The 25,610-nt window shown below is 33.7% G+C and overlaps 1 protein-coding gene across 10 annotated transcripts in view; it reads right to left on the bottom strand.

Moving 5' to 3' along the window:
- Positions 1-3,904: 3,904 nt before the first annotated feature.
- The window catches only part of PRPF40A (pre-mRNA processing factor 40 homolog A), a 58,580-nt gene continuing 36,874 nt past the window's right edge, over positions 3,905-25,610 (bottom strand). For 3 of the 10 annotated variants that reach the window (XM_010802061.3, XM_010802062.4, XM_059878296.1), the window contains exons 7-26: positions 24,915-25,035; positions 24,633-24,686; positions 23,080-23,104; positions 22,059-22,430; positions 19,998-20,106; positions 19,465-19,529; positions 18,966-19,130; positions 18,020-18,128; positions 16,931-17,081; positions 15,040-15,173; positions 11,297-11,411; positions 11,036-11,139; positions 10,822-10,938; positions 10,392-10,529; positions 10,048-10,143; positions 7,928-8,014; positions 7,745-7,841; positions 7,601-7,662; positions 6,482-6,613; positions 3,905-4,936 (exon numbers count right to left, since the gene is read on the bottom strand). In XM_010802061.3, coding sequence (XP_010800363.2) covers positions 4,844-4,936; positions 6,482-6,613; positions 7,601-7,662; positions 7,745-7,841; positions 7,928-8,014; positions 10,048-10,143; positions 10,392-10,529; positions 10,822-10,938; positions 11,036-11,139; positions 11,297-11,411; positions 15,040-15,173; positions 16,931-17,081; positions 18,020-18,128; positions 18,966-19,130; positions 19,465-19,529; positions 19,998-20,106; positions 22,059-22,430; positions 23,080-23,104; positions 24,633-24,686; positions 24,915-25,035 — 2,346 coding nt within the window. In that variant the 3' untranslated portion in view covers positions 3,905-4,843. The remainder of the gene's footprint in view (positions 4,937-6,481; positions 6,614-7,600; positions 7,663-7,744; positions 7,842-7,927; positions 8,015-10,047; positions 10,144-10,391; positions 10,530-10,821; positions 10,939-11,035; positions 11,140-11,296; positions 11,412-15,039; positions 15,174-16,930; positions 17,082-18,019; positions 18,129-18,965; positions 19,131-19,464; positions 19,530-19,997; positions 20,107-22,058; positions 22,431-23,079; positions 23,105-24,632; positions 24,687-24,914; positions 25,036-25,610) is intronic. The other 7 variants (XM_003585746.6, XM_002685353.7, XM_010802065.3 and 4 more) reach the window with 4 other exon arrangements.

Raw genomic sequence — 25,610 nt, 5'->3', positions numbered from 1 at the left:
GTATTAACATTGAGAAAACAGAATGTGGGCATCTATCAGCGCACAGCACAGAACTGCTGCATACAACAGTGCTTAAAGGAAAAGGCTGACACAGATCCAATTTAGTAGATGTCATTTTTCTAATAAATTATATTTATTTACAAAAGGTCTACCTTTTATATAATTGAAGTTCTTTACATCAGAACAATATATGAACAGAAGAGAAAATCTGTTAAGTACAAACACAAAGTAGAAACCTTGTTCCTTGTTATTACTCACCTTTCAGAACAAGTCTTCAGTTTAGTTGTAGAGGTAGGCAAGAGAGCAACACCTACCAAAAAAGTTTGCAGGCAGGACCAAAAAAAAAAAAAAAGATTATAATTACCACATTTAGATACCCCCCAAGACAGCATAAAAGAGGGGCATCAAGAAATGGCTTAGTTTGAATATGATGTGAGATTAGACAGCCACTTTGTTTCAGTCTGAATAAAAACTGGAGGTGAGCTAGTTCCCCTCAAATGCAAATATCAACCTTAAACCTAGGACAAATTACCATCAAATTAACAGTCAAGTATCTATCACTAATAATGATGAGATGGCCTTGAACTAGATCATACTGACTCACAAGAACAGTTTTTATATAGTGATTTTTTAAAAAGCATAAAAAATTCACTGCAATTAAGAAATTTAAGCCAGAAAGTATGGTTTGGAGGGCTAGGGAGACTATGTGGATAACTGGAGCAAAATCTTCCCCTTCCTAACTCATCTTTAAGTTAGCTCCAGTAGCACTTAAGTGTATACATGCCCTGTCACCATTATTCACCTTTTTGTCAAAAATGGCCTGAAATGATTAGTTCTCAGAACTTAAAATAGGAACTTTGTTTTGTCTAATTAGGGCCTTTAGATCAACTCTGATCTAGCTAAATGTTAGCTCCTCAAAAGTTACTACTTTTAAACGACTACCCTTGTAACAGAATTGTGTGTATGATATGAAGGTATGTTTCAAATCATCACAAGAGACTGCCTTTCCTACTCAAAAACCACATGAAAAGTTGTATGTTCTCATATATAATAAGTGGACATTTCTGAAGGAACAGTTAAGACTGAGGCACAGTCACTAGAATGTATCTTCAGTGTACTTCAATTAGTTTGGGGTTCAGTATGGTTTATTGCCATGATGCTTTTTCAAGCCCTTTAATACAGATGACAAGTACCATGGATGCTGGATGAGTACATCTGTCAACTGATATTTTATTTTACATTCACTCAATAAATGCCTACTATGTGCCAGGCACTGTTCTAATTCGCATGACAGTGAGTGATACACAAATCCTTGCCCCCAAGGAATCTGACCACCATCTACATCAAAACGGTGGAAAAACTTAACAGCAAGGTAAGAATAAGGAAGGTAAGTATTATTAGACTGCTATACACCATTACTAGAACCATAGAATGAAACTATAACTTAGAATGCATTTCCATGAAAATTACTTGGGATGTTATTTTGCTTTTCCTTTATGTAAAATGAGTCCTAGAAAATGTAAAAGAAAATTTGACCTGCTATTGGGAGAGAGACTTCCCCAAGGGAAAAGAAAAAGTCTGATTTAAGATGTAAGGAATTAATGTGCTTTGCCTTGATTTTGCTTTTAGAAGTGTTTATTTAGTTCTTTAGCTTTGCAGTTTACATTTAAGTTACATAATGAACACCCTATAAACTCATTTTTTAAAATGCATTAATTACTCTTTGCTGGGTACTATTTGATTAGAAACTGCTCTCTCAAATAGTATCCAAGTTTTAAATAATCCTTAAATAAAGGAGTTACCCCTATCTGGATGCAAAAATAAAAAGTGGCTGCCTAGTCAGCACTCAGTTGACCATTAACACTGGAAGAAAACCAGGATCACCTAGGCAAATGATTCTTAACACAAGATGCAGGCCCCCTGGTAACTCAATGAAAACTATGGATCTTCTTTTCAGAAAAATGTATACAGATTTTGAAAGTTTTACAGTCTTACCACTGTGAATTAAAAGACTGCTTTACTCTAGGCCAACCCCTTTCATACTATTGTTGTAAACGGGGTGCAATTAGCAAAAATCAAGATGAAATGGCTGTGATACTTTGAGCATTTTCAGATTTACTGGGAGGCATAAAAATTATTTTCATTGTTGAAACACATGAATGATCTATAGGCTGACGCTCCTTTGGGTAATGATAATGAAATGGCATCACTGTATTAAAAATGTTGGGACCACTGCTTTTATTTAAAAGTTTTATGTTGCTTAAATACACTTGGGAGAGGTGCAAAGAATTCTTCATATATCATTAACTTTTTATACCAATTCAATTTTTCCACATAGGAATTAAATACTGGAAGGAATATTTGAAGTCCTATTTTTGATTATTAAGCATATTAAATATATTACTGAATTTAATCCAAGAGTTCATTAATATTAATGATAATGAGGGAAGATAAGCCCTTAACATTTACCTAAGTCTGAGGCTTAACTGAAAAGTATAAATTCCCTTTATCTGAATATAAACATACTTTCTGTTTGAACACATTTTGAACATAACTGTTCAGCTCTATTAAAACCAATATTCTATGACATTTCAACTTTATTAGACTGAAGATTTAGAAACCTAATCAAATGGATTAAAGATATTCACACATAACTCTTATTTTAATAAAATCTACCCATCACCTATATCCCAGGCCATAGTATCTTTCTGGCAACTTAATGCCATTTGATGGGATCACTACAGTATTATAGTCACTTCAATTACATACTTTATAAAAAGTACATTGTATTTTTGCTTTACAACTCATTAGCTTTGTTTTTGGGTCAAATAATTTTCATGGTTGGAACAATAAGGGAACTTGAGTTTGTACTGTCTTATGGGAATCTGAAGTTGTGATAAGACAGTATCTCTATAATACAGAAAGTTAATTTAAGGACATGCTAAATCACATCAATAGTTTAATAGGAAAACTAAAAACTTTCAAGTTGTACTTTAAAAAATCATGATTCATGGAAGTTTTACAGATTCTAAATTCTGTGAAACACCACCAGTATTTCTGCCAATATCATATGCATATTTTACTTTGATGTCCAGGTCAACTGTTTTTTTTTGACATGATAAACAATATTAACTATTATTATGAAGGGGCCTCTGAACATTAAGTCTAGGCAACTTGCCTGTTGATAAAGTTGTTATATGTTGTGGTTCTAATATACAATAGGAGACTAACGTCAAGCAAGAAACTGGCTTCGCATTTGTTGAAGATAGTGGTTTTTACTTTCTACAAAGTCATGTCATATTTCACAGCAGAAATATGACTTGGCATTGAGACTCCCCCCAGTTCAGGACTCCCCCCAGCCTTCCCCTGCGGCTTTCAAGAGTGGATACTAGATTTAATTGAAACATAGGGGGCAGAGATGAGAAAAGTCATCCCAGTCTGTCCCACTTTCAAATTGATTAGGATGGTGAAGGGAAAATGAACTTTTTGTTCTTCCAAATCCCAACGTGAATTAGGATTGCCCCAAATGCCCAAAATAAAAAAATACCTAAGGTAATACCAAAGACTATGTGCTAAATTTATTTACTTAAAAAAAATCTCCTGCACTGAAGGAAAATAGTATAAATTACATTACCAACCTTCAAAAGTTAGCATGTAAAAAGTATTCTCGCTTCAAACCATTGCCTTTCTTAAAGTATTCTGTAGGAAATTCATAGATCAAAAACAAATACAGGGGCCTGTATGATTTATAATATTCTTAAATATTAAAAAAGGAAAGTAACTTGGCTATGTGGATTAGATAAAGCAAAATTTTAGGGGTTTAGTATCTTAACCTTTAAAGAATCATACAATTTTTTTCTTTTCCTTTTTTTAGAGCTGAGCAGTAGAAATAAATACTAGTACACACTAGAAGAGAAGATTTAATAATTGATAAAAATGTACAAAAATATTCAAATCAGAAATGCTTTAGAATGTGTACCACGAAGTCAATACTTCTCAGTGAGCAGGGAAGGTAAAAGACTTCCTCAATGAAAAAAAGCAAGAGAAAGTTCGGATAAAAAAAAAAACTGTTAAAGAAATTGCTGAAGTCAACATTGATTTGTTTTAGACAAGGATATTGCAGCCATCACTTTAAGTTCGGTGGCACATTCTTTAGTAGGTCCTTAAGGCAATATATTTAAGCTAATTTACAATTTGATTTGATGTTAACTTTTTAAACATCACCTCAAAATAATGCCCTCACAGTAGCCTTTTCAAAATGTATTCAGATGTTCCATAAAAAATAATGGTGGCTTTATTATAGCAGTGCTGAGCAGCACCACTATAGTTAAGGGTCTACCAGGTTTCCATTATGAACACTATTTCTGAGTTTACCATAAAAGATCATATCATCTTTAACCAGTTGGGTAGTGCACAAAAAAGCAGTATATCAGTTGCTGGTGCTTTTTTTTGTACTACTAGATATCAAAATTTTTCCATTATATCTTCAAAATCCAGCTTCTATAAAGTAAATCAAATCACCTCATGACTTACACTTTAGAATAAAGTAGAGACACCTGCAGTTATCAGTAAATTGCCACCTTTAATCCATCCTGCAGTGCCCTATGAAAGGGTCACAGACAGACAGTTATGACTGTATGAAAATATGATTCTTGATACAGAATCAAAAGTTATTTTCAATTTCCTTTGCTTTTATAAAGTCCACAATAACAATACTTAAATGCACTTTTTTTTTTTTTTTCTGTGATATAATTAAAACCCAGTGTTATTTCAATTGAACTTAAAATAGAGTCCCTGGTCTGAATTAGACTTTAAATCATACTGTAAACATATTTGGTATAATTTATTGATCATCATCCAGTTGCTCCAAAAGGGTCCTTCTGCGCTTTTCCAATTCTCCTTCACTCAGTTCACTGCCAGAAGTATCCCAATTACCCTGAAAAACAACAGTGAATACGATTGTGTCAGTACTCAAAAGGGTAAGTAGTAGTGAACCTTTGAAAAAAGAACACAAAATCTACATGGATTCTCTTCCACAGAAACTAAGGCATCACAGACTGATTAAAGACTGATTTCTTTCCCAAAAGCCTTAACCAAATTAACCAAATACTCCCTGGTTATTTGGGGAGTAACCAGGGGAGACAGTTCTCTTAGGAGAGTTCCATTCTAAGGTGTTTACTTTCAGTTTAATATGTACATCAGGGAGAATAGTATGTATCCATTTCTTTTCCTCCCTTCTACATAACTGAATATGAAACATCTTATTTCCATTTAATGGAAGCTGGGTGTTCATTTCCTAAGTATTCTTCATTAATTTTTCAGAGTCTAGGTTATCCTGTATTTTTATACTAAAGTATTATCTTTTGAGCATTATTATATTGTACCCAGAGTTATGAGGACAAGTTAGGCTGGAAAAAATTTAAAAACAACAAAAACCACACAAAACACTTTGAGAAGGAACTCAACTCTTGAAAAGCTGATTGTTCACCTATATTTTCTATCACCCTTCAGGGATCCCATTTAATCTAATGTAAGGACACTCCCCATGGACGGAGGGCCTGGTGGGCTGTAGTCCACGGGGTCGCTAAGAATCAGACACGACTGAGCGACTTCACTTTCACTTTTCACTTTCATGCATTGGAGAAAGAAATGGCAACCCACTCCAGTGTTCTTGCCTGGAGAATCCCAGGGACGGGGGAGCCTCGTGGGCTGCCGTCTATGGGGTCGCACAGAGTCAGACATGACTGAAGTGACTTAGCAGCAGCAGCAAGGACACTTAAGTCGCTAAGTAAATACAGAGGAAATAATCATTCCTCACCAAAGATGTGCATCAGACTCTTCAGTGCTGTTTGAAAACAAACACCCCTCCACCCTATTCCCACCCAAGGAGAAAATCCTAAGGGAGGACGAGGACTTACCTACACAGCTTAAACTCTCAGTTGGTAGCTCAGAGGCATTATGCTTGCTAAGCCCACAGCATTTGTGGCATGAACAGCAAGGTGAAGAAGGCATGTGTCATATGCTCTGCCACACACATACATATGGGGGAAACTAAGGACTGACTATGTAATTCGATATTAAAACACTAGATTTGGCTTATAATATCCCCCTATTTGCCCTCACCTCTTTCCTCTCAATGATTATTTCTAAAAGCTGTTGGAAAGCTACCTATTGAAACAGGATTTACAATGATGCCATATCAAGGGAAAACCCAATTTGAGTTTCATCTGTTAAATTTTATATTCTTAAATTAGGCAGAAAACATCCATTGGCATTTCTTAATGAGAATGTACAAAGCTAGAACAACATATTCTTTCTTAGTGGGTTAAACAACAGTGACAGAACGCCACGTTATTTTTTTAATGAATATGAAATTTAGGATGCTTAAATTGGGTCACACAAATGACATACATTAGAAAACTGCTTTGTGTGAAAAGCAGCTAACTGGTAGATACAAAGAGGAAGAATTCTAAATACTTACAGAATCCTTTCCAGTCTTTTTCTTAGGTGATTTGTGTTTTGATTCTGATCTTTGTCTAGTTCTGTCTTTTTCGCCTTCCCGGTCTTTTTCTTTTTTATCCTTTTCTCTTTCAGCATCTGACTCTGGAGAGTCCTTTGCAAATAAAAGACAATGTTAAAATGGTTACTTTATCAAAATGCTATTAGGAAAAAAACCCTTATATTGGTAATATTTAAGAACACCCACATTTAACACAGTATTTATGTATTCCTAGAGTGGTGAAATCTGAATTGATAACCTTAAGGAATCTAAAACATTCCAAAGATTCATGGCAGCAAGTTGGTCTTTCCTATGGGAAAGATGACAGTCTGACAGGGTAAACTATCACTAAAAATGGGTCACTAAATTAGGTGTACCTTCATCCCTAAGATTAGGTATATCTTGATGTGTACCTAAGACCAAGAACCAAGAATAGAAGAGAAGTTGTTTAAACTTGTGGTTCTCAACAATAGCTATGAGATGCGCACACACACACACACACACTTGGCTCTTTCTCTAAGATAGCTATGAGACACACACACACACACACACACACACACACACACACACACACGGCTCTTTCTCTAAGATAGCTATGAGACACACACACACACTTGGCTCTTTCTCTAAGATAGCTATGACACACACACACAACACACACACACACACACTTGGCTCTTTCTCTAAGATAGCTGAGACACACACACACACACTTGGCTCTTTCTCTAAGATAGCTATGCGACACACACACACATACACTTGGCTCTTTCTCTAAGATAGCTATGAGACACATACACACACACACACACACTTGGCTCTTTCTCTAAGACAGCTGTGACACACACACACACACACACACTTGGCTCTTTCTCTAAGATTAATATAAAAAACCAGAGTGGGAATCCTAACGCTGTTTATTATTATTTGTTTCAAGTTCACCAAAGGATTTTATTGCAAGATTAAGGTGAACCACAACTCTGAAACTCTTGAGTTTAGGTGCTCACCTAAACTCTGCATAGGACCAAGCAGAAATGTCTACTGCCACTGAGAAAGCTAAGGGCAAAAGCTTAGGTGCAGTATAAAAATCAAGAGTTTGCTTACTGATTTATGTCTTCTCTTCTTGCTTTTCTTCTTATGTTTTTTTGATTTCTTGTAACTTCTCTCTAAGCAGCATGAAAAGAAAAGTGTCAGAATTTGAGGACATCCAAATGCCAACGACTTTAATCAAGTTAAAATTATGTTTACCAGATTCAGCACTAGAAGAATGTTCTGAAGCAGAACGAGACTCTGATCGCTGTCTTTTTTTCTTTGAATGGCTGTCATCATCATCTGAATCTGACCCCTACACAACATAAACAATTTTATTCATAATGATGCTAACAAATACTTCAATATACTTATGGTACCATTTTAAATAAACTTTCTTACTGATCGAGAGCGGGAGCGCTTCCTGTGATGTTTTTTAGATTTCTTAGAATGCTTCTTGTTTTTTGAATGATGATGTTGACATTCATGCTACAGAGGCAAAAGAAAAAAATTACAGAAGCTCACACTTTAGATAACAGATCACAGAGAATTTTTAATAGTTTTGCAAGTAAGTTCTTTTTAGAGTAAAAACGACATTCATTTTGCATTTTTAGAATGTACTTCCCAACTTGAAACTGTGCAAAGAGTTACTATCACTTAAAGTGAAGAGAACATTTTAACTATCCTATACGCACTCATTTCACATCTAAACACACGTTTAAAAGTATTAATAAAATACTTCTTACAGCAATGAGAATGGTGTGGGTACAGTGGGGACAACTGATACCCTCTATAAAGGTATGTATCTACAGAATAGTCACACTACTTTCAAAAACAATGAAATATAATTACATTTTATTTATTTGATGAACATGGCTTTTGTCAGTGAGCTAAGTTCAGCACTGAAATAAAGAATTACCCCAGAGCCATCTGTAAAGGAGGTTAGTCTCAGAAATTGAATACAAAATCTACTTTCTTTTCAAGGAGCATTCCCTTCCTCATCGAACTTAAGATATCCAAAGGCAATCTAACTACACGTGAAATCAAAAAAGGAAATGTTCTATGGATTTTAACTCTTACTAGAACAATGATCAGGCTAGAAGGAGAGGGGAAACGCTGCAGTAAAAGTTCCCTACTCCCAAACATATCTAAGAATTTGGAAATAAATCAGTTTACAAATAAGTGGAAAGGGAAAATCTGGTTCAGGGACTCTCACTTTTTATGTCACTAATTGTTAACTCTTCTTCCTTTTCTACCTCAAGGCCCGTTTTTGAGGTCCAAATCCTTTTCTGGTATGTTCAGCTCTTCCCTATGTGGTCATCAGCTCCATTTATGACCTCATCACTTTACCAGCACAGATCATGAAAGAATCTTGTTGTGGACATTCCTGAATTGGGGGAAAATATTAACACACTACACTACAGCAAAGGTTCTCAAAATTAAATGTACATTCCAGTGCTTAAGAATCTTGTGACAATGATAATTCTGATACATTTCTGCCAATGGGGCCTGAGTTTCTGTATTTTTAACAAGTTTACAGGTAATGCAGATGCTGCTGATCTGAGTAGAAAAGATCTACAGGCCAATAGCACTAGATTTAAAGGCAGCTGAGAGACAACATATGGTACAAGGGGCCTGTTAACAGAGCAAACTGTTGTCAACACTGATACTTATCAAGGACAATAAATCCTAAGAAATCGTCAACAATTAAGTTACCTGCTATTCCCAAAGACCATGAACATTACAAATATAAGTATATGCTAACTTCACTTCGCTGTGAAGTGTAAGTTTGTCCAAAACTCATGGCAAAGCATATTTGGTAAAAGCACTGGCCCTAGAGTCAAAAGCCTATGTTGGAATCCCTTCACAGCAAATTACTTTTCCTTTTGGCCTCAGTTTGCTCATCTGTAACTTCACAGGGTTGCTGTGAGGATTACATTCGTATATGTAATATTTGTTAAGCATAACATGGGCACCAAATAATAATTATTATTGGTCAATTTAGCATGTTTACTATCTATAAGTGATTACCTGAAATCTTCATCAAAATACCCTTAATTCAGCTAGTGGAATAATTTGTAATTTTATCATTACTTGTTTTAGCAAAAACTTACTATTTTTCAGAACATTCCCGAGCTTCCAACACCTCTAATGTAGTATAATATTTGAAATATGCTTAAAACTGTTTTATATCTGCTTTACAGATTCTAAGTTCTTTACAGGTTTATTAATCATTCCATGTGACTCCTAAATTGATGAATTTCTGTAACACTATATAAATATGAAACATATGAATTGTCTTCACTAAATAGATCTTTACCTTCTCATGCAAGCCTAGTGTGTTTCATTTAAAAGCAGTTCCTATAGAATAAACCACTCCCTAATCATCCCAGATAGTTAAGTACATTTGTATAAAAGTAGTATAATTTAGGAAGAACACTTTGATCATTCTAAATTCGATTAAAAAAAATGTTTTACATATTTTTAAATATATCAGCCAATTACAATATAACTAAAATTACCTCAAGCACATGCATAAAATCTTTAAATATTCGTTTTCTTTCAGATTCTAGAGTTATATCCTCAAATGCTGGCTCTTTTACAAATCTCTCCCGGATCTGAAAAATTCAGATATGCAATAAAAATATGAAAACTGAGAAAAATATACCAATATGACTAAAAAAACAGCAAGTGAAAACTGGCAGCCCAGCCCTCTCAGTCTTTATTTCCATTCCTCCAGTATTTCTAAATGCCATCACAGCTGAGTTCACAATCTTCAAATAACTTCAGTTTATCTCTGTAGCTATGAGAAAGAAAAAGATTTTTATTTTCAACTGTAAAGGAAAAAATTTGTAAGTATACATACATCTTCCCAGACAGCATCCAATTCTATTGGAGGAGTAGCTTGTTTCAACATACTCTTAAATGCAGATTCTTTTCGTTTCATCTTCCGAGCCTCCTCTTTTTCTCTTTCACGTTCACGGGCTTCTGCCTTTTCTAGTAACTTTTAGAAAACATATTTATATATATATAGTACAATTTAACTTGTGTTAAATTCATTATTCTCCCATCATCTATAAGGTAAGGGCCAATTAATTTTAGCAAAGGAATTTACTATCACTCACCATCTAAGTATATTATCTGTTACCTTATTTGAAAGTGTCCACTACTCTGTAAAATACTATTCCTATTCCCTAATTTCAGGAGTTTACATACAACTTAAGTATCTTTAGCCAAATGTACTAAGAACTGTTTTATTAATCTAGTTGTTTATAACAGTAAGAATGATAACTTACACTATTGAAAGCCAGCTTAATATTTCCTGCATCTAATGTGGTTGATCTTTTAGTTGAACTGATTATTGCCACAAAGTCTTCAAAAGTAGTATTTACTTCAACTACAAATCCTTTATCCTAAAAAACAGAAATCTTGTTAATATTAGTAACAAAAAGAACATAGTATTATTTTAAAAAATATGCCCCAGACTAAAAGTTAATAGTATATATTTACCTTCAGAATGTCTTTTATTATCTTCTTTTCATCATGATAACGTGCTTTAAGATCCTCAACATAAAACTTGAAAAGGTCAAGTGCAGTTGATCCTAATGAAAAAACTAAAGAAGTCAAAAGCTAGCTCTAATCAAAGAGCTGCAATTACTTTTTTGTTTATAAAACAAAAGAAAGCACACCCCATGCCCCAAACACAACCACCCTTCCCTGTGGCCCGTTCCAACTATTATAACTACAATTTAGGAAAAAGAAGAATCTCACCCGGCTGACCAAGCATATTAGTGAATCTAATGTCAGAACTAATTGTTGGATACAATTCCATCCAAGATGACATAGAATGCAGTTGTCCATGTTCATGCAGTTCATCTAAAAATATCTGGGGGAAAGGGACAACAACAACAAACTCATTACATATTCAAAAGCCATATTTAAGGACTTTGGAAATGTTGGTATAACATGAATAAAAATATATGTTAAAAACAGCAATATATAAAACTCTTCCACCAGTGTTATCACAAATGTGTTTAAGTGCAACTGATACTTGCTCTTTGATGAAAGTAAAATCTGCTTTTACATAAACTATTTTGGACTTCAGACAAAAGGTGTGCATTACTTTTACAGACTTCAGTTTATGTGCCCCTTTAAGACAGATCATCATTTCTAGTTTATAAATATGTATACAAGTAAATTCAAAGCACTGTTTATTATTACAAATAATGAGGCTAAAGAAGGTACATGCACTTTTACTGTAAAATGTACTTTTTGTTTTTAAACATAACACCTAATGTGTTCTGGAAGATTTATTTTTTATTTAATTTTCTTTTCTAAGAGGAAGATATATAATTTTACTAAAGCAATACATAGAGTTTAGGGAACTAGAACTTAACCTCCATGTCTGATTTTAAAACCTATTTCTTTTTTTCTATTACTGTTATAACAAACAAATTTTTATAGCCTCACTTTATTATTATTATTTTTACTATTTGCTTACTTTCAGGGCAACATATTGACTTCAATAGTCTGCAATTTTCACATTTTCTGCTTCCTGAAATCCTTATAGAGTTTATTTAATGCTATAAATGTCCCTAAACTATGGTACAAATTTTGTTCCTAAAATTCCTATACCTGCACTGTTCAATACCACAGTCGCTGGTCAAATGCAGCTGCTAAGTATCATGAAATATGACTCTGAACTGAGATGTGCCAGCAGTATACAACACACAATGATTCTGAAGGTTTATTACCAAAATATATATTGGTTGCATGTTAAAATGAAAATATTTTAGGTATACTGGGTGAAATAAGAGGTAACTAAAATTAGTATTAGTTAAATTAATAAGAAATTACAATCATGTATGTGGCATACAAATTTTTATTGAATAGCACTGCCGTGAATGATACCAGACATATAGCCCCACTTCTCTCCAAATGGGAATAAGCATGTCGATTCAGTCTCTATATCCAAAATTCTTTCTCAAACTTAAAATTTCTATCCTTTCATCCTTACCCTTCAACATAAATGAGAGCTTAACAACACCCCTGCTATGTGATCACTTAGTGATCACACTTCTCCCTCTGTGGAATCCTTAAAATAGCTTGGAAACCATCTTCAAAGATGCTCTCTAGTATCTAAAGAATCTACTCTATCATATCTGCTTTGCTAGTATTTCTGTTTTACTTCTTGGCTGCGAAGATCTGATAAGTAATAGCATTCTGACACTGAATCTACTCCAGTAATGATAGAGTAGGAAATGGCAACTCATCCCAGTGTTCTTGCCTGGGAAGTATGATGGATAGAGAAGCCTGGTGGGCTACAGTCCACAGGGTTGAAAGTCAGACATGACTTAGAAACTAAACTACTACCACCACCACTGTTTCAACAGCCAATCTAACTTGAGTGATAATTAGAAATCACTTGAGGTTCCTTTTAAAATATGAATTAAAATAAAGATACTTATAATTTACTTTTTAAAGATCACCAGATAACTTTGATATGAATTCAGGTTTGAAAACCATTATGCTAAAACTGTATGGCTTTTACTCTCTTTTATTGGGTTGGCCAAAAAGTTTCTTCAGGTCTCTCCTAAGATACTATGAAAAACCCAAACAAACTTTGTGGCTGACCCAGTATTTACTAACCCCATCTTGGGAAGGATGGGGACAAGATGAAAAGCAAGCTGCTTCAAAGATGGCTGAGGCTGGTTTTCAGGAAGAAGGACATCTGAAAATTGCAGAGTATTGAAGTCAATATGTTTCCCTGAAAGTAGGCAAATAGTAAAAATAATAATAAAGTGTGCCTATAAAAATTTATGTTTAAGTTATAATAGTAATATGGAAAAAAAGAATAGGTTTTAAAATCAGACATGGGGGTTAAGTCCTAGTTCTCCAAACTCTGACTGTATTGCTTTAGTAAAATTATGTATCTTCCTCTTAGAAAATTAAATAAAAAAATAAATCCTCCAGAACACATTAGGCCTTATGTTTAGAGAAGGCAGCTCCCAACGCTGGCACTAATGACTTCTTGGAGCTCATAAACTTTTCGGGGGCACAATGCAGGATGGGAATCCTGTACATTGGGAAACGTTTATCAATACCTCTGGCCTCTATCCAATTAGATGCTAGTCGTAACTTCTCCCCAGATCATGACCATCAACAAAATGACTAGTTCAACACCACTCACTACCTCAGTCCAACTCAATAATCTCTTTTCCCTCATCTCCTTCCTTGTTTTTGGTCTCCTTATATATTGTCCATGATATAACTACTCATATATACTTGAATAAACCTTCAAAGATTTTACTTAGTAACAGAATACTTCCATCTTTTAATTCTTTCTTCATTCCTTCCATCTTGACTGGTCTCTCTTACCAAAGAAAAGCTAGTCTTTAACCCTGAACTATCTAATCAAAACATCAGTCTAATTTTGCCCCTACCTTTAATCTGGGCTTCAGCCTAAAATATTTAATCTGATTCTTAAGCTTAAAATATAGCTTTGTATCACGTTAGTATGTGTCTGGCATGGTTTCTGATTACTACTAATATAATTGGACAGAGAAGCCTGGCAGGCTACAGTCCTTGGGGGGACATGACTTGGTGACTGAACACAACAAGCACACACGCAGGCAAAAGCATGTTCTATTGGTTCTGCGACAGACATTCAGCTCAGTAATCTTCCTCTGCTGCTCTACTTCCTTTAAAAGGTCTATGTACAACTTGAAAGAGATCTACTGAATCAATTTCTGAGGGTGAGGCTCAACAACCCCTGGTTTTAACAATACTCCAAATGATCCTTTGGGAAACTACTAAGATAAAAGAAAACCATCAAGAGAAGTAAACGTTACATTCTTATGCAATGAAGACTGCAATAATGCTATTGGCTGTGGCATTTAAGGTGACTGGTGATCTTAGGCACCATGAGGAGTTGCACTTATCCTAATACAGGATTTAATGAAAGAGATCCAGTAATTAAAACATGACATAGATGCAAAATAAGGCTATACAGAGAACCTGTAATTTTAGCTCCTCTGTATAGTGTTTAAGAATTATGCTGCTACTGCTAAGTCACTTCAGTCGTGTCCCCACAGACGGCAGCCCACCAGGTTCCCCCGTCCCTGGGATTCTCCATCCTCAAAAGCATACCACAGCATTTCCTACAGTTCTTTAAAGAACTAAAAATGAATAAGTACTAATGACTCATCACACATTTTATTTTCAGTCCTCCCTTATGCTATTGATTCCTCTTTCCTGAGTGAAACCATACCTATCAGTGTTCACTTTAAATACCAAATCTGCTATAGCCTTCTGTGTTTCTCTTGCCTGGAATGGCTACTCTCCTTAAGTGGATTCACAACTAACTGTATAATTTAAGAATTAATGTCTATGGATCCTCTGCAAAGCCCAAGTTAATGATCTGAGACCGGGATTCTCAAAATTGCTTATATCACTCTTAAAGGTCATTAACCATATTACAAAATTAAGCTGAAAAACAGAACTTTTAAAATTACCTGAAAAGATTCTCTATTTTTACGCTGTCGTCTCCTTTCACGAAGCAAACTCTTTTGTTTTTCTTCTTCCTCTTCCTTTTCTAAAGCTCGAATGTGTTCCTCAAAGCAAATTAATGCATCTTCTTTATCCATATCTAGAATTTTTATCAGTTATAAAAAATTAAAACAAATATCAGTAAAGAAAGAGGTTTATTTGCATTAACTTTGCATTATTTGTATTAACTTTGCATTATTTGCATTAACTCCCTACACAACGTTCAAATTCACTTTATCTGAATACTTGTATACTCAAATATAACTTTTAATTATCTAAATAGGAAATGTTTATGGAAAACTTTTTATTTATATAATTATTTCTTGATCTTTTATTTATTTCCTTATGGCCATGTGCACAGCTTTCAGGATCTTAGTTCTGAGGAATGAAGTATTTCTGGCCATATTAGTAAACAAGGATTTAACAGTCATCAGCAATTGCACCCTCCAATTCAGGCCCTTAAGGGCACTCAGGAAAGAGAAGAGTATCTGTAATCTGGCAGCCATGAGGCTGCAACCACTCCCTAAACTGAGTCCCATGGAAGCTCAGAATGTGGGATAAATACACAGGATACTGGCCCCAGAAAGCTGAGATGCATATTAAAGGAATGATTTCAGTGAGCCCAGACTCTTGTACCTTCCCAAGCACAGAAGAGTGCTGAACTCCTAAATTCCTTGAGGTATCTGTCTTCCTTTAATTAACAATCATTTTCTGACTTTCAGACTACCTGCCCTTGTTATAAAACTTCTCTATATCCTGGCTCCTCCTCTCGCCTCCTCAGAGCAGTCTTCTCATGGTTATTTGAGATGCCCAAGTCTACTGGGCTTGAAATCCTAAAAATTTCCACCAAATAAACATAACTCTCAACTTCTAGGTGGTCACTATTTTTTAAGTCTACAGCTCCCTGATTCAGGGATCATGCCCAAGCCCTCTGCAGTGGAAGAGCAGAGTCCTAACCACTTAACTGTCAGGGAATTTCCACATGGAAAATTTCGAAAAGACTTCATTAAAACATACTCTGAATTCAAGGATGAAACCAAGACAATACATACGACACAAATAATGAAAATAGAATTGTGATAAATTGGTTAGCAATATCAGAATTACCCAAAGAGCTTTTCAAGTATAAAATTCTATGCCTTCCCTCAAACCTACTAAAGTATGGTATTCAAAAGGGTAATCAAGAAAGCTGTAATTTAATAAGCAACTAGGTAGGTCAAAAATAAGACAGACCTTAGGGAAGCTTACTACAAGATAATGCTAATGCATTTTTTTTTGCCTTTTGCGAATCTCTATAAAGCCATTACCTCAAGAGCACAGCATGATAAATCTGGTCACTAATTTAGTTCCCATTAAACCACAAATAAATAGCAAGGCAAAATTTCAGGTTTGACCTAATAAATATATTTCAGTTATACTTGATAAAGCTAACTTCAGATTTTGGGGAAAATATTTTGTATTGAATCACAAAACTCAGAAAGAAATACCCTATCTGGAAACAAAACAACTTTTCAGGAATGGACAAACAATTATGCAAAATTCAGTTAGTGATCTCATTAAAAAAAAAAAGTGACCAATTTCCCCTGCTAGCTGCTGCTAAGTCACTTCAGTCATGTCCAACTGTGTGTGACCCCATAGACAGCAGCCCACCAGGCTCCCCCGTCCCTGGGATTCTCCAGGCAAGAACACTGGAGGGGGTTGCCATTTCCTTCTCCAATGCATTAAAGTGAAAAGTGAAAGTGAAGTTGCTCAGTCATGTCTGACTCTTAGCGACCCCATGGACCGCAGCCCACCAAGCTCCATCCCTGCTAGACAACTGTTTTAAAACTATTCCTTCCATTTAGTTGTAACTCTTACTCTGTAATTCCTCATCTTCTGCAAAAGTTGGATTATCCATCAGATACTGCTGGGCTTCAGACCAAGTAGTAGAATATGTCACATTAGCCATGTTGTCAAGTATGTTTTTTAAGGCTTCCCAATTCCTCTTTCGCAACTGCTTTGCTTGCTCCTAAAAAATATGAATGTATGTTTTAACGTTCAAATAAAGCATAATGTATGAAATGCAATCAATAAAGGTTTCTTCACATTCTGATGTCCAAATTTCAAATGCTATCCATTTGCTTTAAATATCAACACTCTTTACCTTTTCAGTACTCTTGCCTAACTGCTTCCCTCTTACCTTCAATTTGTTTAACTTCTCTTCTAAGACTAACCTGGAACTCCCTCTCCGCCTCACAAAATCTCTCTTCCCACAACTATGTATTGTAGACACTATCCAAACAAAAGTTACTGCAGACAAATCACACAACAGGTAAACGATAATGTGTTCAACCACTTTCAGTGATGTTCAAATTTTTGTTAATAATACTTACATTTCTATAAGTCTCCTGGAAGACTGGATAACATATAACTTAGTGAATAATATAGACATGAGCAAAACTAAATGTATTTGCAGGACAGTATTTCAAAAACACTACCCTACAAATACATTTTAATACAAATACATTTTAACAATTACACATTACTGCTGTTCTTTTAAAATAATCATAAATTAATGCCTTGTAAGGAAAAATACTGAGTATTTTCTAAACTCAAACAAGCTAAAAAAAAAAAAAGCATTTTCTAAGTGGGCAGAAGACAGGCAATTAATGACAATCTAGGTATTAGCTACTTCAGTAGTTGTGGCAAAGACTTAGTTGCCTGTGGCATGTGCGATCTTCCCTGACAAGCACTGAAAGCATGTCCCCTGCATTGGCTGGTGGATTCTTAACCACTGGACCACCAGGAAAATCCAAGAGCTACCTATTTTTTAACTTAACTTCTAATAAACAGATCTACAGCACCATATATAGTAGATAAACCAACAAGAATGGACATGTTATAAAGTAACTCCTAAACAAGAAACATGTTGTTTAATCTATAAATACTGTTAACAGTGAATAATACCTTTTCTTTTTTTGAAAGAAAGAATAAAACATCTTCATAGATTTCAAGACGATCACGTTCTGATATTGCATTCCAGACTTCCATCTCTCCAAACATTTGCTCTGCTTTTCTGTTTGTTAAAAAGATTAAATGTTTCTGCATTATACCATAAAAAGTAATTTTAAACCATTTAAATTTTATTCTAAATTTAACACCACCAGATGAACACTCTTCCACTCTTAAGTTCATAATGGTATTATACAGGAAAACTTTTTGGTAATTAAGAAAAACAAGACAGGTTAAGTCTTGATTTCTCCTTAGAGACAGTGGGGATAATTGAGCAATGTTTTGCAGTTAGGACTACCTCTATTTCTTAAGGCAGCTACAGAGACTAACAAACCACCCATGGAACTAAATTACAGACTTCAACAAACTCTAAGAAATTTAGTTAACAGATAAAATAAGACTACTTAAAGAAATGAAGAGTTCTTCAATAAAGCTTTTCCAGAAGAGTGAGGAAAATAAGAAAAATATACAGAAAATGAACTCAGTACCTCGTTGCAAAGATGTTAATACTGAATTATTCACAATCTTAAATAATAAAGCACTCAAAAATGAAGAATGCTACATAAATGTAAATTTTCAAAAAATGCTACACGTAATAAAAATGGCCCATTTCTATTCCACAAATATAAAAATAATTGAACTCTTATATTAAGGAGAAAGGAGTCAACATTTCATTATTAAATAAAAGTCTCCTTTTTTGTTGTAGTCCCTAATTAATAACGAAGTCCTATAAATTCCACATTTAGCTACTGATTGATCTTTTATTTTATGAAACTACCACATTCACAATCCCTTAAGCTTTATTTAATGAGCATCTACTCTGATTAGTTACTGTACTTAGCAAAAAGTCTAACATGGAAACAGTACAGTAAACATACAACATAATCAGCAAAAATCTTACTTGTATCTAGTTGTGGAAGTCATTTTTTCATGATTCTCAAGAAAACGCTGAAAGGATTCCTTAGCCTCTTTGTATTTGGATCTTGCTTCTTCTTTTTCTTCTTTCTCTGTTTGGACTTTATAAGCATTAAAGGCCTGCTTTTTTTCACTCAACTTTGCTAAAGCACTAAACAAAAAAAAAATCATGTAAGAGTAAATGAAGATGATCAAATGTTAGTGTCTTGAAAAAATAATTTCATTCACAAATTAAGAAAATTTCAGTAAGTTACTGAACAGAAAATAATTTCTCCTTTAAAAATTAATTCTACTATCTATAAAAGGGTGCCCACATTGTGTGACAAACCTTTTTAACTTTTGGTTCTTATCAGATATAAAGCAACTCTATTATTGGTATCCAAAATAACAAGAAGATCAATGGGAATAAAAATTTACATTATTTGACACAATTTAAATTCTCTAGGCTTGCTTTGCTCAAAGTAATCAAAAAACCAAAGTATTACCTATATCGTGGATCATTAATGATCATTTTCATAGCTTGCTCCCATGAAGCATTAGATGGTACACGCTGAAAATCATTTAATGAAAAGTTAAAATTTCACACAAAACAATACTCACTGCAAACATCAAGCACTTCCCTTTGCAGGAGTTTTAAAAAAGGTCTAAAAAATAATTTATTGACACAAGGCAAATGTGTGTAACTGTCTATAGATTAAAAAGAAAACTTAAAACTGAAATTTAAACAGACCATTAATTTAAACAGGATATTAATACTTTCTTAAGACTACTGATTAGAAGACAGAAAACTTTTATGAATAAAAGCTTTAAAGACTGAAATGGAATGTGCTATATAGTACCTTATATATTTTTTTGGTTGGAAGTTTTTAAAAAAAAGTTAAAAAATTTAGTTCATTCTCAGTCAAAGCTATTTACAAGATTAGTATTTTTAATAAAAGCATCAAGGTACTAACTGCATTAAAGGATAATTTCATTTACTAGATACTATATATCATATAAAAATCTACAATATAAATACCTTTTCTTTTAATAATTCTTTAAATGCTTGCTTTGCCTCCTCTTTCGTATTCCACGTATACGTTTTTTTTGCTGGTTGGCTTTCTTCCTCTTCTTTTTTGGGAGTAAAACTAAAGAAAGATTTATACGTGGTATTTATAATTTAAATAAACATTTGCTTTACTTCGGAAAATAATGTTTTAATTACTCTTTGATGTTTAGGTAAAATTTGACAATTTTAGAATAAACTCATCTGTAAGAGACACAAATACTAGTATATATTTAATGGAACACAAATACTAGTATATATTTTCTCTAACATTGTTATTCAGACCTTGCACAAAGGCCAAAATAAACATTTATATTATAACACTATTTTCACTACTCCACAAGTTTATACTTTCTAATGGCTTATAAAACTTAATGCTCTCATTTTTGTGTCTTAGTAACAGGCTTTGGGCAAGCGTGCATAAAATAAGATGCAGAGATCAATCTAAATAGAGGTTGGCAAACTATGACCCCTGAGGCCAAATCCAGCCTGCTGCCAATTTCTGTAAATATAGCTTTATCAGAACATGACCCTGCTCAAGAGTTTGCATATTGATTATGGCTGATTGGGTACTGCCTCAGCAGAACTGAGTCACTTTGACACATTATATGACCCACAAAACCAAGTATTACTCTTTGAAGGTTTATGAAAAAGTCTGCCAAACAGTGATCTCAAACAGAAAAGAATTACCCAAGAATTATGAACTATACTTGGTTGAGCCATCTTTACAAAAAGTTGTATAAACATTTCTTCCTTTACAGAAGACAATGCTGGGGAAAAAACACACCAGAGGAAAAAAAAAAACAAAAAACACCTCAATCCCCCATAGTTAAGCTGAACGTATAGGGGAAGATTATGGAGTATACACTAACAAAAAATATAGGTAACTCACACCCTCTGAATCACACCCGAAATACAATTAACTCATCCCAATATTAGTTTGGAATACTTAAAATTATCAAAAATATTGGAAACAACATGGCCAAAAATTACCAGCTGTAAAATGATCTATGAGTAATTGAAATCAAGTTTAATGACTCAAGCACTGTAAGGAAACAGAAAAAAGGAAGCAGAAAACAACTGATTGTTAAAAATGTGAAAAATTACTGTGAAAAAATAGGATAAGTACAAAAAGATGTAAAAGAATATTACTCTAAAAGGCCTAAAATGTCTACATCTACTAGTAGGAGATTACTTAATGTTCATATAAATGTCTGTCATCATTCAACATGATGGGATATGGATCTGTAATGATGTGGATGCCTCTGATATATTTTAAAAATTAAAAATATGCATTTATTTTAAATGCATAGAAAAAAGGCAGAAAGATAGAATAAAAATCTTAACTTTTTTATGCATTCAAATATACTATATAGATATCTTTTTAAAGCTTCTAAACATAAGAAAAAAATTTACAAAGCTATTTTCACTTTGGAAAATGCACATTAAAAATTAAAAAAGTTTATAAAAAGAGGAAGGGAGATGAAAGCAATATACTTAAATATTAAGATGGGTGATCATGTTTGGATCTTAATATCATGGCTAATATTTTACATGTGGGTAACTTTCAAGTCAAGCAGCATAGCTCAAAGTTACTTTTTATAGCTATAGAAAGCACAGCCATATGAAATGAGAAACTGTGAACTTAGAGATGCAGCTCTCTGGCTTTATTAAAAAGCTGTACCAATTTAATCCTATTAACAGTTTTCCTATACATTGTTAAATGTTATCTTGATTTTTCCGTATTTGTTCAGTATCAACTTATAGCAACTTCCCTGCAGTGCTGTGCTAAGCCATAACTCAGACTTAAACAGACTCACCCCATCACCAGCACTGCTTTCTAAGCTTAAGTGGAATAGTCTTGCAGCACTTTGAGAGCATGATCCCACAAAAGTAAATCTCAAAAACTGTTATCTAAAGGTGTATGTTTTGATTCTCAATTTTTAAACACTTATTGGCCATTGACTAAATCAGCAATTTCTTGTATCAATGATGTCTGTGACTGATTTGCAGAAAACAAGTTACTAGACTTACTCAGCTACAGTTTCCTGCTTAGATGTTTCTTCTCCAGTATTACTAGACACTTCACTTTGATCCTGAACAGAAGGGGTACTAGTAAGTTGTGCTTGTTCTTCAGTAGAAATTGTTACTGTATTTTCATTATCTACAACAGTAGCAACAATCGAAGTAACCTCAGGCTCAGGAACAACTGGAACAGTTCCACTGACAGTACTAGAGGCAGAAGTGGAAGCACTGGCATTGGCTGCAGCAGCAGCTGCTGCTGCTGCGGCTGCTGCTGCAACAACAGCAGCTGCTGCTTCTGCAGCAGCCATGGTGCTCATTGTGGTTGGAATTTCTGTTGTAGGAACTGGGGCTGCTGATGTTGTGGTGCACTCTTCTTGTTTACTATATATTTAAAAAAGAGAAAACTGGTCAGTTCAATACAAATAATTGCAAACACAAAGTCTGTTTAAAATTATTATAAAATCAAATGAATAAGAGAAACTAAAGGGAAAAAGGGCAGTATTGCCAAACTATTAAGCCATCTAAAAAGATTAAAACCACAGTATGAAACAGAATTACTTTAATTTGGCAAACATTTGTGATAACATATAATGCACTGATGCAACAATCTGCATTTCCAAAACCAATAATCATTTTCATTTACAAATGTCCTATCAGATTGTATTATGCCTTAAAACTCAATTTATATTGTAAATTTCTTTAAATTTTATTTCACCCACTGAAAGGAAAATCTGGGTAAACCAAGAGATAGATAAAATATTTCATCTGTTCTCAAATTAACCAAAATCAAATTTTGGACATTTCTGTAATGGTCTTAATTTGGTAAGGATGTAGTCCAAATTCAAATAACTATCTAGGAGCATCATGTGTGTATCTTGAGTAAATCTCTTCCCCTGTCCAAAATCCTCCAAAGATATAAAACTATCAGGCCTACCATGTTAAATACTATTTATACAGACAATTATAACAAGGATGTTATAGGAGGATGCTATAAATTTATAAATATGTACTGATGTCCAAAATTGCTTACCTGCTTTCTTCAGCTTTGATCATTGCTATTAAAGAGAAAAAAAGAAAAGTTATAAACACTACATAGTTTTCAAATACAATCACTGAAAACAACTTTAAAAGGAGATTAAAAGTTCCATACAGTAAGATTTAATTTACCAGCCTTAAAAAAAAAAAACACAACACTACATTTACAGTGCGAGTGCTCTATAAATTCCAGGACAGAAATTAAAGAATAAAAACAAATTTTAAATAACAGCAGGTTTTAGGAGAGCTTCTTCCCACAATGCTACCTTCTCAAAGGCTGCTGGCTACTGCAAAAACACCCTCAAAGTATCTGCGTAATTCTGGAATAAAATAACATTTTCCTCAGGGATAAAACCATTTGCTTTTCTTTAAGATACTAAATTCAAAATGGGATTGAATGTATGTTATGAAATTCCAGCACATATATACTAGCATTGACAGGTAGATAGATAGTTATGCACACCAACTATTTGTAGTAGGGTTATATCAGAAATGAGCTTGACATTCCTTACATGAATGAAGTGGGAATCTACCTATCTACAATAGTATTATTAGCCAATGCTAGTACAGAAGTATAAATTGAGCTTTAAAGATCTTCACTCAGTATTTCAGATTTCAATCTAGTTAAAGTAAATTTTTCTTTACAGGTAACACAGATATCTCATTTATTCACAGTATTAGGGAATGAGGTGCTCCATGTAAATGATAATATAAGCTTAACTCCATGAAAGTTTTTGAAACTTGTCCCCCTTTAAAGGAAATGTGTTTAGAATGGCTGACAAAACACACTAAAGGTGTTATCACTACTAATTAAATTCTTCAGATAAAATGATCATCCAAGCGAATGAGGTGACACAGGGAAAAGTTAAATAGACAAAGATCACAGTGCCTTTAAGAAATGCTTATTCTCTTTCCTGTCAGATGTCATCTTATGTTTCAAACAGTCCCATTCTCCTACAATTTGTTTTTTCTAACCGGATATAGATTATGACACCAGATTGTATTAGAAGTCAGAGTAAAAAATAAATTCTCAATTCCTACCCATAATCTATTTTAAGTCCTAGGTTTTAATATTAGGTAATATTCATAGATTTGCAGGAATGTTCTGAATAGTTGAGGATGCTAGAATATTCTCCTTCTGTGAGGTGTGGCATTTTAATTTAATTCTTCCATAATAAACATAAAGGCTATTTTGCAATGTTGTGCTAAAATAAAATCAGCATTAAATGCAGAGTCTGACAATATGTTAACAAAGGTTCTCTATCTGCTAAATGAGTTAAGTCACATATTCCATGTATGCACCAACACTCTCAGCTGTCTTTAGAAATATTGTATATGATGTCTTTGTTCAATTATCGAATGACACTTTGTGTCCAAGTACAATGTTAAAAACTACAAGCTCATTTATAATATAACCCTTAAATGAAAGGAATTTTTTGAATTAGAAATTTCTCACTGCAGATTTATCCAATTACGGTTAGTGAACATTAGTGACATACTCTAAAAATGTTAAATAATGACAGAAAATGAATTATCAAAGCAGCTCACCATGCAGGTTTGATTTTGTAATAAGACTTCCAGCAACAATGGTATTCTGGTATCCTAGTTTCAGTGGAATCAAATCAAATAAAAATCTATTTAAAATCTATAGAACTGAGATCTAGAGCAACAAGAAAATAAGAGCCCATAAAACTGTTACACCATTTAAAACGTTCTAATCACTTAATTTTAAAAAATAAGACCTCTGATTGAACAATCCTATTTATGAAGGACTGTGAATAACACACACATATAAAAAGGAACATTAAAAATTATTTTTCCCTGTTTTACCTTCAAGATCTTCAAGTTCTTTAGGTTTGGCCCAGCGAGATTCTTTTGTTTGAGAATTGTAATAATAAGGCTTTCCAGAGTCAGACTTGTACTCCTTCCAAGGGCATTTAGATAAAAGTTGCTGAAGTGAAAAAAAATAAAAAATAAAAAAAAACTTCAGATAGCAGTAATAGATTTAGTCTGTTTTCATCATTTACATCACTGATTTTACTAGGTATTATCAACCCATACAATTCTAAACCTTGCAAGATGGTGACAATATAAACAACCACTGCAGGATACTTACTAAATAAGAGATGTTAAGTTATTTGGATGTACTATGTTTGTCTAAGGTAATGTACCTATTAAGGGGCAAAGACAAGATTCAAAACCAGGTCTATCTGATTTTCAAATCCAGATTTGAATGCTCTTGCCATTTACAACTCACCACAGGTAATAATTACCATCCATTTTCCACAAATACTAATACAAATAGGAAAAAAAAAATTTAAGAGAAAGCAAAATCTGATTTAGTCATGTTTAGATTTCAGTTTCACAAACAATTTATCACAAACCTATGTGACTACATCATGTAAGGAAGCAGTTTAAATAATACTTAAAACCCAACACACAGAACCTGTTATGGTGGTGGGATGAGAATTCTATTGAAAACAAATCTAATCAGTGTCTGGGGCAAATATCTATGGGATAAATAAA

This window comes from Bos taurus, chromosome 2 (genome assembly GCF_002263795.3).
Source record: "Bos taurus isolate L1 Dominette 01449 registration number 42190680 breed Hereford chromosome 2, ARS-UCD2.0, whole genome shotgun sequence".
In the NCBI taxonomy this organism is placed as follows: domain Eukaryota; kingdom Metazoa; phylum Chordata; class Mammalia; order Artiodactyla; family Bovidae; genus Bos; species Bos taurus.
The sequence above is the reverse complement of the archived record's forward strand: the minus strand, read 5'-3'. Positions and strand labels throughout refer to the sequence as shown.